At 55.4% G+C, this 14020-nt stretch overlaps 1 protein-coding gene across 4 annotated transcripts; it reads right to left on the bottom strand.

Moving 5' to 3' along the window:
• Positions 1-1954: 1954 nt before the first annotated feature.
• Positions 1955-6873, bottom strand: COMMD5 (COMM domain containing 5). 4 transcript variants are annotated; one of them, XR_008619464.1, is made up of 3 exons: positions 6742-6873; positions 4803-5626; positions 1955-2212 (listed from the first exon to the last, which is right to left on the bottom strand). XR_008619464.1 is itself a non-coding variant. In XM_028500470.2 (3 exons), the coding sequence occupies exon 3, from the start codon at positions 5568-5570 to the stop codon at positions 4896-4898; it is 675 nt and encodes a 224-aa protein (XP_028356271.1). In that variant the 5' UTR covers positions 5571-5626; positions 6042-6193; positions 6742-6873; the 3' UTR covers positions 4720-4895. The 4 variants fall into 4 exon arrangements, 2 of the variants coding, with proteins under 2 accessions (XP_028356271.1, XP_028356270.1); XR_008619463.1 differs by lacking the exon at positions 1955-2212 and adding an exon at positions 4075-4232; XM_028500470.2 differs by lacking the exon at positions 1955-2212 and adding an exon at positions 6042-6193 and having other exon boundaries at positions 4720-5626.
• Positions 6874-14020: the final 7147 nt, after the last annotated feature.

Below are 14020 nucleotides of genomic sequence, written 5' to 3' on the forward strand. Positions count from 1 at the left end.
CCGTGAGCCATGGCCGCTGAACCTGCGCGTCCAGAGCCTGTGCTCCGCGACGGGAGAGGTCACAACAGTGAGAGGCCCGCGTACCGCCAAAAAAAAAAAAAAAAGGCACAGACGGTGCCTTCTGGGGGAGGGGGAGGGAAGCAGGTGAGCGAGCAGAGCTCTACAGCCCCACTTGCTGGCCGGGACCGCCGAGGGTGGAGATGGGAGCAGATAGCGCGTGTAAACACGGTGACTTCAAGGGGCCCGGGGCCCTCCCAGAGTCTGCCGACCCTCCGGGGCGTGGCCCAGCAGGGTGGACACACCCACAGGGCTGGGGAGACAGAGCCAGACAGCCCCCGCCAGGAGCACAAGGACGAGGGGGTCTCTGCCGCCTGATGGGCAAAAGGGTGTGCAAATCCTGGTGCTGACTCGCGGGACTCCCAGCCTCAGTCGGAAAAGCACCCCTGCCTGCCAGGGCAACCGAGAGGATGATGGGAGGGTCCCTCGGGAAGAGGGGGTGTTCATCCCTGCCAGGCACGTGACTTAGAGCCACGGCGTCGCAGCCACCGGGCCACTCGTGGCAGCAGAGCTCGGAGCACCTGCTGGGGCACGTCGGCTGGGCTCGGACCCCAGGTCTCCTTTCCTGGTTGCACTGGCCCAACTTCGCTGCGGTAACCGACAAAACAGACGCCCCCGAGCCCGTGGCCCGCGACCCTAAACGTGTGTCCTCACTCTGGGGCCAGCAGCCGCTCAGGGCACGGGATCCGGCACCAAGAGCCTGTCCTGCCACCAGGTTCGCATGCCCACAGAATCGGCGGACTAAGGACAGGTGGGGAGGGAAGGCTGGCGGAGAACGGCCTGCCAGCTCCCCCATCAGCTGTGTGTCGTTGGGCAGGACACAAACCTCTCTGCGCTTCGTCACCCCTGAGGCGGAGCGGCCTCGTGCCTGTGAGTTAATGAGTTAACACGCACCCGGCAGAGGGCCTGCACCTGGCGGTTCCACCTGTACCTTCTCTGCGCTCGGCTGGGGCCTGGTCGACAGCGCCTGGCCTGTAGGGGGCGCTCGAGGTCGTGCTTTGGGTCGTTAGGGACGTAATACCAAGGGCTTTAAAATGATCACATTCTTTTTTAAAAAAAAACTATTTTTGGCTGCGCTGGGTCTTCGTCGCTGCGCGCGGGCTTTCTCTAGTTGTGGAGAGCAGGGGCTACTCTTCGTTGTGGCACGTGGGCTTCTGCTGTGGAGCACGCGCTCTAGGCAAGCGGGCTTCAGTAGCTGTGGCGCACGGGCTTAGTTGCTCCGCGGCATGTGGGATCTTCCTGGACCAGGGCTCGAACCTGTGTCCCCCGCATTGGCAGGAGGATTCTTAACTACTGGCCACCAGGGAAGCCCCTAAAATGATCACATTCTTTTTTTACAACACTGTGTTAAGTAAAAGAAGCCAACACCAAAGTCTACACATGGAATGATTCAATGTAGAAAGTGGTCACATTCTGCCTCCTCTGTTCCTACTTCTAAAGAGTTTTAATATAAAATCCTTCTACCGTTTACTATTGACATCAATGATTTAAAATTTTTTTTATTGAAATATAGTTGATTTACAATGTTGTGTTAATTTCTGCTGTACAGCAAAGTGATTCAGTTATACATATATATTCTTTTTTTCATATTCTTTTCCATTACGGTTTATCACAGGATACTGAATATAGTTCCCTGTGCTGCACAGCAGGACCTTGTTGTTTATCCATTCATTATATACTAGTTTGCATCTCCGAATCCCAAACTCCCAGTCCTTCCCTCCCCCACCCCCACCCCCCTGGCAACCACAAGTCTGTTCTCCACGTGAGTCTGTTTCGTAGATATGTTCATTTTTATCGTATGCATTTTAGATTCCAAACATGTGATATCATATGGTATTTGTCTGACTTACCTCACTCAGTACGATAATCTCTAGCTGCACATCTAGTTGCATAACATCACTCATCTTTTTTTTTTTTGGCTGTGTTGGGTCTTCGTTGCTGCGTGCTGGCTTTCTCTAGTTGCAGAGAGCGGGGGCTATTCTTCATTGTGGTGCGCGGGCTTCTCATTGTGGTGGCTTCTCTTGTTGCGGAGCACGGGCTCTAGGCGTGTGGGCTTCAGTAGTTGCAGCATGCGGGCTCAGTAGTTGCGGCACATGGGTTTAGTTGCTCCGCGGCATGTGGGATCCTCCCGGACCAGTAAACGAACCCGTGTCCCCTGCATGGGCAGGTGGATTCTTAACTACTGCGCCACCAGGGAAGTCCTGTGATTTTTAAAAATATTTATTTATTTGGTTGTGCCGGGTCTTAGTTGCAGCTCGAGGGCTCCTTACTTGTGGCACGCGAACTCTTAGTTGCAGCAAGCATGTGGGATCTAGTTCCCTGACCAGGGTTCGAACCTGGGCCCCCTGCATTGGGAGCGCGGAGTCTTAACCACTTAGCCACCAGGGAGGTCCCAACATCAGTGATTTTTTAATTAAGAAAAAAAATGAAACACAGCAGTTGCCCTGGTCTGAATGTCTGCGTCCCCGAATGTACATGCACGTGTTGAGATCCTAATGCCCAACGTGAGGGTGTTACGAGGTGGGGCCTTTGGGAGTGCTTCGGTCATGAAGGTGGAGTCCCCCTGATAAGAGACCCCACAGAGCTCCCCTGCCCCTTCCTCCACGTGAGGACACAGGAAGAGGGTCTCACCCGCCCCTGCTGGCCCCCTGACCTCGGACATCGGCCTCCACACTGTGAAATCAATGTCTGTTATTTTATAGGCTGCCGGGTCTGTGGTGCTTTGTTTGTTTTGCCCAAGAGAAACTTGGCACGCCACCGGGAAGATGCATGTTCTGCTGCCATTAGACAGACCCTCACATCAGGAAGAGTTACATGAACAGAGGTGTGTTAACACAGAGACAGCACAGAGCGTAAATGTCAAGTCTGGTCAAGACCGTTTCTCCATGACCATCTATGGGCAAAGGAGCTTTTTGAATCTTTTTGTTTGTTTTACTTTTTCGGATTTTCCAAACATATCATAATGAGTACATATTCCTGACACATGCCCAACGGTCAAGGAAGAAGTCACAGCACAGTGGCTGTGACAGGAAAGCCTCCATCACTGGTTGAGGCAGATGTGGTGCTCAGCTTATCTGTGCACGTTCTTCTGAGCAGGCCGGGCAACAGCGAGCACAGCCCAGTCCAGCTCCTGTCCTCAGGGAAGCAGAGCCCAAGGATGCCAGCTGATGCTGAAGGAGACCTGGGGAGTCTGCACTCCTCAGCTGAGCCAAGACGGGGCCCCACCTGCGGCCTGGCCTCTGAAACTCTAGCTCCAAGAGCACAGCAGCATCTTAGGGTGGCGTCCTCTGCGCCCTTGGCCCACACCTAACTTGCTAGGACCCTCACTCAGGGAAAGGCCTTAAATAACCGAGATCGTGGGAGTGTTCTGGAAACAGCACAGAGCAAACACTGCCGCTCTTGATGGGTCATGGCATGGAGCAGGGGGCAGGAAGGGGGCGCTGGGGAAGGGCAGGTGCCAGGTGGACACCCAAGCTCATTTGCTGTTTTCAGAGGAGGTTCCTGCCTGATGCTCGGGCCTATTAATACTACCAGACCTGTGACCGGGTTTCGTGGCAGAGCATGGAGGCAGAGACACGCCAGGCCCCTACCCGGGGTGTGGCTATGCTGGAGGGTGCAGGGCTGGCCACGGGCTCTGCACACTCCCGCCCTAGAGGCAGCCAGGCGAGGCCCCTGCTCCCCCTCCCCTGCCACCCCCAACCCACCAGACTCCCAGTGCCTACGCTGCTGCCCTACGCTCTGCTGTCAACACAGCATCCAGTGTGATCCTCTGAAAACAACTGTCACATCACACTCATTTCACTCAGAACTGAGCCAAAGCTCTTAGAGAGGCCCTTGGGACTGCCCCCTGTGCCCTCCACTCACCTTCCCCCCACTTGGCTGCAGCCACGTGGCCTGTGCACCACAAGCTGCTCCCTCCACTTCGCCTCCTTTAAGTCTTTGCTCAGGTACCATGTCCTCAAGAAGGCGCAACCCATGCCTTTTTTTTTTTTTTTTGGCTGCGTGTGGTTTCTGTTGCAGCATGCAGACTTCTTTCTCGTTACAGCGCGCGGGATCCAGAGCACATGGGCTCTGCAGTTTGCGGCGCGTGGGCTCAGTAGTTGTGGCGCGCAGGCTTAGCTGCCCCATGGCATGTGGGATCTTAGTTCCCCGACCAGTGATTGAACCCGCGTCCCCTGCGTTGGAAGGAGGATTCTTAACCACTGGGCCACCAGGGAGGTCCCCCCACGACCCAATTTAAAATGACAGCCCAGTTCTCCCACAGCCTTGCCCCCCACCTCCAAAGGCTGCTCTACCTCCTGCACCACTTCCCATCCTCCCATGAGCTACACCACTTGTTTGTATGATGCACTTCGTAATGCCTCCCTCTCCCCACTAGAATGGTCTCCATAAGGTCAGGGATTTAAAACAGGGGAATGAAATGTGCACCCTGAAGCACAGGGTTCCCAAAATCACAGGAGCAAAAGGGCTCAGCTGTTAGGCGGGGCCAGGTTGAGCAACCTCTGTGTCCTCACAAAGGCCTTGGCTTGGACCCCAGACTGTGACTAGACCACACACGGCCACACCGGAGCAGTGGGTGCCCTTACCTGGCAACAAGACCAACTGACAGCTGGGGGGACGGGGCCTGCAGTTTGATGCCTAACCAGGAGAACATATTTTGTGTAGCTGCTTTACTTCCAAAAAAAGGGAAAGACACAGCTGTCTTCTTCACTTAGAGAAATACACGATTATACTCAAACACTCACTGGAGTGCCTCCTGGGAAGGGCGGCCTTTGCTCTGGAGACACCGGTCTGAGCCAGCTATCCCCAGTGACCAGAAGGGGACCGGCGAGCAAGGCTCAGTCCTGCAGTTTGCGCTCGCACCTCTTCTCCAGGTCGGCCATCTCCTTCAGGACCATGGCCACACCGAACCGCAGCTCCTGGAACTTGGCTGTGGGGACCTCGAAGCGGAGGGCTGACCCATCCGAGAGCTTCAGCTGCATCAGGACGCTTGGCTGCAGGGAGCGGGCCAGGGCGCTGGTGGAGATGGCCACGTCCACCCTCCACCGGAAGTCGGCAACGTGGGGCAGCCAGGCCCCCTGCTGCCTGGCCGCAGAGTCAAGGAGAGGCCGCTGGCTCCCAAACACCACACTGGCCAAGTCCACGACCAGGTCTTGGGGGATGCAGAGCTCCTGGAGCTGGTTCTTGAAAGCATCGGGCTTCAGGCTGGCCGGGGGCAGCCGGAGGGCCTGCTGGAGCAGGGTGTGTGTGCCAGCGATCAGGGCCCCCAGCCGCTCCTCAGGCAGGTCTGCGCCAGCCCCGAGGCGCTGCACAGCCTCACGGCAGTCTTCTCCCTGCAGGCTGCTGACCACCAGCTTCAGCAACTTTCTGAACGTGGCCCTGTCCAGGTCCCTCAGGAGCTGGGGCATTGCTGCCACCTCTGGAGGCAGCTGGGCGCCCAGGAAACTCATGCAGCCACTGTGACTGTCACCAGGGCGATGCACATGTGGAGCTGCAGGAGCCATGGCAGACATCGCTGCTTCCTGCTCTTTGACCGGCAGCCCAGGTAGGAGGTCCCAGCCGCAACTGCCTGGAAGCGGGGTGGAAGAGAAGCCCAGTGACTCCTTTGGGCCAGTGAATGAGAACTGATATGGTCTCCACCTCCCAGATGCTGATGGTGTGAACCACTGATGACAGCCAGCAGGACGGAAGGTGCCCTGGAAGCAGGTGGCAGAGGGGCCCCTCTCCAGTCCCTGGAAGAGGGGAGGCAGGAGCCGGCAGAAAAGGGAGACGAGGTGGGGAGGAGAGCAGGAAGAGAATCGGCAAACAGGAGAGCAACATAAGTTCTCCAAATAAATAACGGATTAAAGAATGAAGGAGAAGAAAGGTCCAGAAAACACAAGGACACAACAGCCACTGCCGCTGCCACTGACCACTCCAAGAACACTCAGCTACTCCACCTCCAAGCGGCGAACGGCTCTGCACGAGCGGGTTATCGTTCTTACCACCAACAAGGAAAGCGAGGCGGAAACAACTGCTCAAGTCAAGGACTAGAACCCAGGCCCGTCCACTCAGAAGTGCCTGCAGGAGGGACCAGACGGCGTCCCTCAAGCAGGAAGGGCTGAGGCGCAGGTGTTAGGAGAGGTGGATGCAGTACCTGGAGAAAAGGGCTGAGACGTCACCTGAAGAACAGCACGACACCCCACACCTGCTTCTGCAGGAGCGCCCGGCCCACCGCAGCCGCGCCAGGTGCCGAGCAGAGCTGTCCCCAAGGCGTCCCCACCCCCGGCCTGCGGGCCTCAGCGCGGCGGGCCCGGGCGCACGGGGAGCTCCCCACCGGTTTCCTCGTACCCCACTCTCCCGGGAAGGCCGGGCCCCCTCACCCCGGCTGCCAACGACCACCCACGGGTTTTCCTTCAGGGCCTGGCCAGTATCGAGACAGCCTTCCGCCGCCCCGTCGCCTGCCGCTCAGGCCCCGGTCCCTGGAGGCCAGCGCGCTGCCCCCCGGCCCGGAGGAAGGAGCGCCCGGAGGAAGCAGCGCCCCAAGGCGGCCACCCAAGCTCTTCCGAGCCGCCGCCCCGGCCGCGGTCAGCGCCCTGCGGTGCGGTCCCGAGCTGCCGAATCGGCCTCCTGCCTCCAGAGCGTTCGCCGTCTCGCGAGCAGGGAGACCCATTCCCACCCCCGCTTCCCGCCGCGCCCCCTTACCTGGCGCGCGGCCCCAAGCAGAGCAGAGAGACGCGCGCGGCCGGAAGCGCGGCCTGGTTCCCGAAAGCGACTTAGAGACCCCTGCCCCCTCTGGGAGGCAGCTCTAGGACAGCGGGAGGAATCGCCCTCGGTGATCCGCGACCTGAAGGGCGGGGCCTAGGCCGCCGAGTTGGTCTTACGGGTCCGACCGGGCAGGACGCACTTCCGGTTGTCCTCCGCTCGAATGGTTGCCGCCTGGTTTCGACTCGAAGAGCGGGGAGTCTCCGCCGGGGTCTGGGGGCACGGGGGTGGGGGGGGTGGAGTGTGCCCAGTACAGACCTTGGGCGGGGAGGCTCGCCTGCACAAAAATGCGCGCGAACTTCGCTTCTCAGTTGTTTACTTTGAATAGGTGAATTGATGGGCTGTGCATTTATCTCCATAAAGTGGTATTTAAATAAGTCAGGGCTTCCCTGGTGGCGCAGTTGTTAAGAATCCTCCTGCCAATGCAGGGTACATGGGTTCGAGCCCTGGTCCGGGAAGACCCCACATGCCGCGGAGCAACTAAGCCGGTGCGCCACAACTACTGAGCTACTGAGCCTGCGCTCTAGAGCTCACAAGCCACAACTACTGAGCCCCCGTGCCACAACTAGTGAAGCCCACGCGCCTAGAGCCTGTGCTCTGCAACAAGAGAAGCCACAGCAATGAGAAGCCTGTGCACCACAATGAAGAGTAGCCCCTGCTAAAGCCCACGCACAGCAACAAAGACCCAACACAGCCAAAAATAAAATAAATAAAAAATTTTAAAAGCCTAGAAACAAAACGATATCTTTTCTAAATCCATGTGATCCAAAAGCAAGAAATATCGACTTGTAAAAGATAGCTATAGAAAACCCACAATACCTGCTTCTGTTCCCATACTTATTAAACAAATTCCAGGGAGTCAGGAGAAAGAGGCAGCCCTTTTCTTCCATTTATCCTGAATTTTGTTCTCTTTTTGCCCATTTCCCTCCCATAAAATATCCAGGGCCTTCCCTTTCCCTTACTACCTTCTTTAACTTCTATTACCTAGAAGCTTGAAGAAACCAGCCTATTACTAAGTCCAATTTTCTGTCCATTAATTTATAAGCTTTTAGCAAATAACTTGTCCTTTAATAATTGTAAGTCAGAATTTTAAAAATCAGCAAATTAAATGTTCAACTTAAGCTAGACAAAAAATACCAAACCTAAAGGAAGTAGAAAGAAATAATAAAGAGAAAGTAAACTGGGACTTCCCTGGTGGCACAGTGGTTAAGAATCCGCCTGCCAATTCAGGGGACACGGGTTCAAGCCCGGTCTGGGAAGATCCCACATGCTGCGGAGCAACCAAGCCCTAGCGCCACAACTACTGAGCCTGTGCTCTAGAGGCCGCGTGCCTAGAGCCCGTGCTCCACAACAGGAGAGGCCAGCGCAATGAGAAGCCCGTGCACCACAACAAAGAGCCCCCGCTCGCCGCAACTAGAGAAAGCCCGTGCGCAGCAACGAAGACCCAACACAGCCAAATTAAATAAATAAATATATATATATACATGTATGTATGTATAAACAGGGAATTCCTTGCCAGTCCAGTGATTAGAACTTGGCACTTTCACTGTCGGCGGGGTTCAGTCCCTGGTGGAGGAATTAAGGTCCCTCAGCAGTGCGCCAAAAAAAAAAAAAAAAAAGGAGGGCTTCCCTAGTGGCGCAGTGGTTGGGAGTCCGCCTGCCGATGCAAGGGACACAGGTTCGTGCCCCGTTCCGGGAGGATCCCACATGCCGCAGAGCAGCTGGGCCCGTGAGCCATGGCCGCTGAGCCTGCGCGTCCGGAGCCTGTGCTCCGCAACGGGAGAGGCCACAGCAGTGAAGAGGCCCGCGTAACGCAAAAAAAAAAAAAAAAAGGAAACAGTGTTTGAATAAAACCAAAAGCAGATTCTTTGAAAAAGACACCAAAAGCACATGACAAAACAAAAATAGAAATATTGGACCACATTAAAATTAAGAACTTGTGTGCTGCAAATGATACTATCAAGACAGTGAAAAGACAACGCACAGAAGTGTGAAAATATTCGCAAATCATATATTTGAAATAAGGGACTTGTATCCAGAACATATAAATAACTCTCACAACTCAACAATAAAAAGATAAATAATTTAAAAATTGGAAAAGGATTTGAATAGGTATTTGGGCAAAAAAGATATACAGATGGTCCACAAGCACGTGAAAAGATGCTCAACATAATTAGCTCTCAGGGATATGCAAGTCACAACCACAAGGAGATACGCCTCGCCCGGCCTAGACGGACAGTAACTGGAGTCAACTAAGGCTGGAGACTCGAGCCCTCACGGGCCGCAGTCCCAGCGGACGCAGGATGAGACCGTAAATCGGACCGGATCCCTGGGAAAGTTTGACACGTGCTCGAGAAGTCAGCCTGGAGATACAGGATTTTCGTTCACACTGAGCTGCGTTCTTAGGGGCTTCCCTAGACCAAGCATATCGCGGCAGCCGCCTGGGCCACCTTCGCCTCTGCAGGCCCAGCTGCCCTTAGCTGCAGGTACCTCAATCACATCCGCCCTTAACCAACTTCAGACGGCTGCCCCCGCGCCTCTCGGAGACCCGGGCGCCCCCAAGAGGCTGGGCCCACCCGCGGGACGGGCCGCACCGCCGGAAGTGGTCCCGGGGCGGGGCCTGCGCCTGCCCCCCCCCCCCTCGAGTCACTCTAGGACGCAGGGAGGACCGTCGACTCTATGGTGCTCGGCGGCCCACCCTCCTCGGGCCGCGGTGGCTGAGAGGCTGGGGAAACCGAGGGTTGGGGAGCGGGGTTCCGGGCGGGGCCCTGGCGGTTCTCTTTCAGCCCTTGACTTGGGGATCGCTAGGCCCCAGCATCGTGAGCAGTCGCGGCTGCCGCAGGGTGGAGGCGACTTGGCCCCAGGGGACCTTCTTCTGAGCGTCCCGGGGGCGCGGTCGGTCCGAGGGAGGCGGGCACAGGGCTGCTTATTGGCTGGTGAGGCAGGCGGCCGACCTGAGTCGGCTAACGAGGCCTCCCGGGTGGGCCGGGTTCCGAGTGCAGGGCCGGCCGAGCGTAAAGGAGTCGCGCGGGCTGCGATACAATTGTAAGCGTAGGACGGTCGCTGACTCCACTGGGGCACTTGGTCACCCAACTTGAAGAGGCCCTGGTCCCCTGGTGCTTGTTAAGGTCTGCGCAGATGATGCGGGAGGCGGCACCCTGGGGTCTGAGGACTGTGGGGACGGTCCTTGGTGGCGGGGACCCTCATGGACCAGCTGGGGTCTGTGGAGAGTCAGAACTACTTGGGAGGACTTCTAGGTGGCTGTGGTTAAAGATAAAATGCACAGCACGAGCCGAGGAGCTGTAAGTCAGAACCTGCGTCTTGTCACTAACTGAAGGAAACAGTTATCTCCTAAGCACTCAGAGCTCATAGAGATATTGCTGCCCTTTGGGCATGAACCTGGTAAAATCCACGTGATGAGAGCAGTATCTGACATTCATCGAGTACCTGCCACGTGCCAGGTTGTGCTGAGTGCCCCACACGCACCAGGTAGGTATTAACATCACCATCTTACAGGTAAGAAGACTAAGGTTGGGGGTTACACAAATTGTCTATGACCGCATACTAAGTGAATTCAGATCCATCTGTCCGACCCCAAACCCATGCTTCTGTTATTCCCCCCAGGGACTCACAATGGGTGCGGTTGGGCGTCTGTGAGGACAGATGAGAGACTGCAGGTGTGCTACTGAATAGTTTGGAGTCACTCTAAAGCTTCATCAACCCTGAACTTACTTCCCAAGAGGGCAAGAGAAATGATTTTAACTCAGCAGAAACTTGTTCACTCATTAGAGAAAGTCTGAGGAAACCTCCCTTCCGCTTAGACTCCAAGCCTCAGAGGAAAGAAAATGGATACATGAAGATCCAGACGTGTGCAGACGCCACCCAGGCACTGCCTGGGAGACCTGTGGCCGGACAGCCGAGGGCAGTGACCACACCTGTAGTCTGATCCCTACAACGGGGATGGAAACAGCAGCCGGCAGTGCTTGGAGCCACTGAAATTTGAATCTTAAGACCCACTCCCAGATCCCCCAACGTCCCCTGAAACTTGTGTTCAAAGAGGGCTGCATTCCTGGCAGCAACACTGGTACCACTGACAACGGACGGGCCCTTGGTGGGTTCCCCTGTGCCCTGGCTTTCTGCTCTTCTGTGTCCACTTCCTGGAGGACAGGGCACCTGGTCTCAGCACCAGGGCAAAGCTGAGGAGCAGACCGGGGTTGGTGAGCCTGTCTCTGGACAACCTCCCTCTGGCTCCCTAACGACAGGGGCCCCACTCAGCCACAAGCTGCACGAGAGCTTCTCTACCCTCAAATCCTATGTGAAGGAAATGGACCATGAGGTTTGGGTAATCAAGAAACTGACTTACAATCTCTGAGGAACAGAGAAGCCTCTATATTTCGCCCGGGAGACAGGTGAGATGAGCCTCACCGAGCACCTCTGAGGATCCCACACAGTCCTCATTCCTGGATGGCCTGAAGATTAACTCTGAAGCCCTCCTTGACGATGCCTCACTCCTCAAAAACATGCCAACGCTCCACGGCCTCCAGGACGGAGCCCATAGTCTCCAGGAGACAAAAAGCCAGGCCCTGCCAGCTCCAGAGTCACGTTCCCATCTTTGCTGCGTTGCACCTTTGCTTGTGCTGCTTCTGTCCCCTCGTGCCGTCATCCCACCGACTTCAAGGCAGTTCCAGTCTTCCTTCATCAAGCCTTCCTGGCCTCTACCACTACCTCCACCGCACTCCTGTGTTACCCCCAACAGGACCCGAGGACGCACCTGACTCTGGCTGCGTCTCCCTCTCCCCGTGAGGAGCCCACAGTTGAGGACAGGACTCAGCAATCCCCCTTCCCATTCCCTTCTTGACCTGTGTGAGGCAACAGCTTGCTCCTCCCCCCAGGCCCGACAGTGTGGAGCCCCTGGGCCGGCACCCCACTGGCCTTCCTCCGCACCTCCCGACTTCTGAAGACTCGGGTGTTCCTGGCTCGGCCTGTGCCTCACACCTGTTCCTCTCAGGCCTTCCTCCTTTCCCCTTGGATTGGGTCAACTTGGGAAATCTGATCCAAAACTTTTTTTTCTCATTAAACTTTGTTTTAAACTTTGTTTTCTCATTAAACTTTGTTTCAAAATTCTGTGACAGAGTTTTGGTCCAGTTGTTTCCATTAAAAAGTTCTGATTTGGGGACTTCCCTGGTGGTCCAGTGGCTAAGACTCCGCGCTCCCAATGCAGGGGACCCGGGTTCGATCCCTGGTCAGGGAACTAGATCCCACATGCTGCAACAAAGATCCTGTGTGCTGCAGCTAGGACCCAGCGCAGCCAAATAAATATTAAGAAAAAAATAGTTCTGATTTTAAAAACTAGTAACTTAAAACTGCCATGCAACACCCCTGCAACAGTGGTCCACAAAACATTCTTTTTTTCTTCTGAAGATTTTATGATGTATTGTTCTCATTAGCCGGTCATTAACTATTAAACTAAAATGGCCAATTGAGACTGTCCTGAGACTGTTCTTCCACCACAGGCTAAGAGTGGGTGGCAGGTATTAGGGACAATACAGTTGACCCTTGAACGACACAGGTTTGAACTGTGGGTCCACTTATATGCAGCTTTTTTTTCTTTCCAATAAAGAAATCTGGGGTTGTTGAATGTGCAGATACGGAAGTAAAGTTATACCCGGATCTTCAACTGCGTGGAGAGTTGGTGCCCCTAATCCCCACGTGGCTCAAGGGTTAAGTGTATTCGTTTAGCCTTCTGAACTTTCTTGCCAGCTCCAGCAATCTTCTCACCTACTGCTTTGATGACACTCACAGCTGCCTTCCATCTCATGTCACAAATACCAAAATGGCCCAGAGGAGGATCGTCAGAGAAGCTCTCAACACACATGGGCTTGCTGGGGACCATTTCAATGAATGAAGCATCACGAGGTTTCAAGAATCTGGGGCCATCTTCCAGGCTCTTCCCAGAACAGTGATCAGCATTCTTCACCTCAGTAGACTTGCAAGCAACAGATGCCCAGCCAGTGTTGACAAGGCCTGGATGACTCAGGATAGTCACCTGGGCTGTGAAGCCAGCCACTTGTGTTGCTGGATCATTTTTGCTGTTGCCACGACGAGCATCTTTGACAGACACGTTCTTGACACTGAAGTCCACACTCCCCAAGAAGAGCTTCACTCAAAGCTACCGCTGTGCACGTGGACACAGGCGACCACTCCGCTGGGTTTGAGAACCCCCATCTCCTCTCAGCCCACGGGCTTGGTGCCAATGCACCAATTGTGTAGATGTGCTGGAGGGGTGGATGCGAGGGCTTGTCAGCTGGACGAGCTGCGGGCAGCTCGGTTCCACTATGCTACCACCTCTACCAGGTATTTTCCATCCCTCCTGGCTGCAGGGGGGCTCAGTGGAGCCCATCTTGTTAATACCTGCAGTTAGTGGTGTCACACCAGTGTGTAAGCCAGAGGGCCTGCTCGGGGAGGGGTCTGCCCATTCTTGGAGACAGAAGCAGCAACAACCAGGACAGCACGGTCAGCCTGAGATGCACCTATGGTCATGTTTTCAATAACGTCTCTGTGTCCTGGGGCGTCACTGATGGTCACAGAATGCTGGCTGGTCTTGGGTGTCCCCAGGGAGGTCGGTGGGGACATGGCGCTCATGCTGAGCTTGAAGCCACGTAGGGGAGCCCTTCCCGTCCCCGCAGGCTCCCTCCCCACCCCCCACAGTTCTCCACAGCTCCTTTGTTACTCCCACCATAGCTGTGAGGCAGACAGCCAGGAGAAGTGGACGCACCTGAGCTCCGTATCCAGCGACGACGACGTCTTTTCCTTGCCCATTTTGGCTTAGGCTTAGTGGTGGTTTTTATTTATTTATTTATTTATTGTAAGGAAATGGAATGGAGATCCATTTTTTTTGTTTGCTTTGTTTTTATAAATTTATTTATTTATTTTTGGCTGCATTGGGTCTTCATTGCTGCACATGGGCTTTCTCTAGTTTTGGCGAGCGGGGGCTACTCTTTGTTGCCGTGCATGGGCTTCTCATTGCGGTGGCCTCTCTTGTTGCAGAGCATGGGCTCTAGGTGAGCGGGCTTCAGCAGTTGTGGCTCGCGGGCTCTAGAGCGCAGGCTCAGTAGTTGTGGCGCACGGGCTTAGTTGCTCCGTGGCATGTGGGATCTTCCCGGATCAGGGCTCGAACCTGTGTCCCCTGCATTGGCAGGCGGATTCTTAACCACTGCAC

This window comes from Physeter macrocephalus, chromosome 15 (assembly GCF_002837175.3).
Source record: "Physeter macrocephalus isolate SW-GA chromosome 15, ASM283717v5, whole genome shotgun sequence".
In the NCBI taxonomy this organism is placed as follows: domain Eukaryota; kingdom Metazoa; phylum Chordata; class Mammalia; order Artiodactyla; family Physeteridae; genus Physeter; species Physeter macrocephalus.

What these genes read in the sequence shown, in the direction of transcription:
- COMMD5 (XM_028500469.2), bottom strand. Translation starts at nt 5,570, where the DNA reads ATGTCTGCCATGGCTCCTGCAGCTCCACATGTGCATCGCCCTGGTGAC.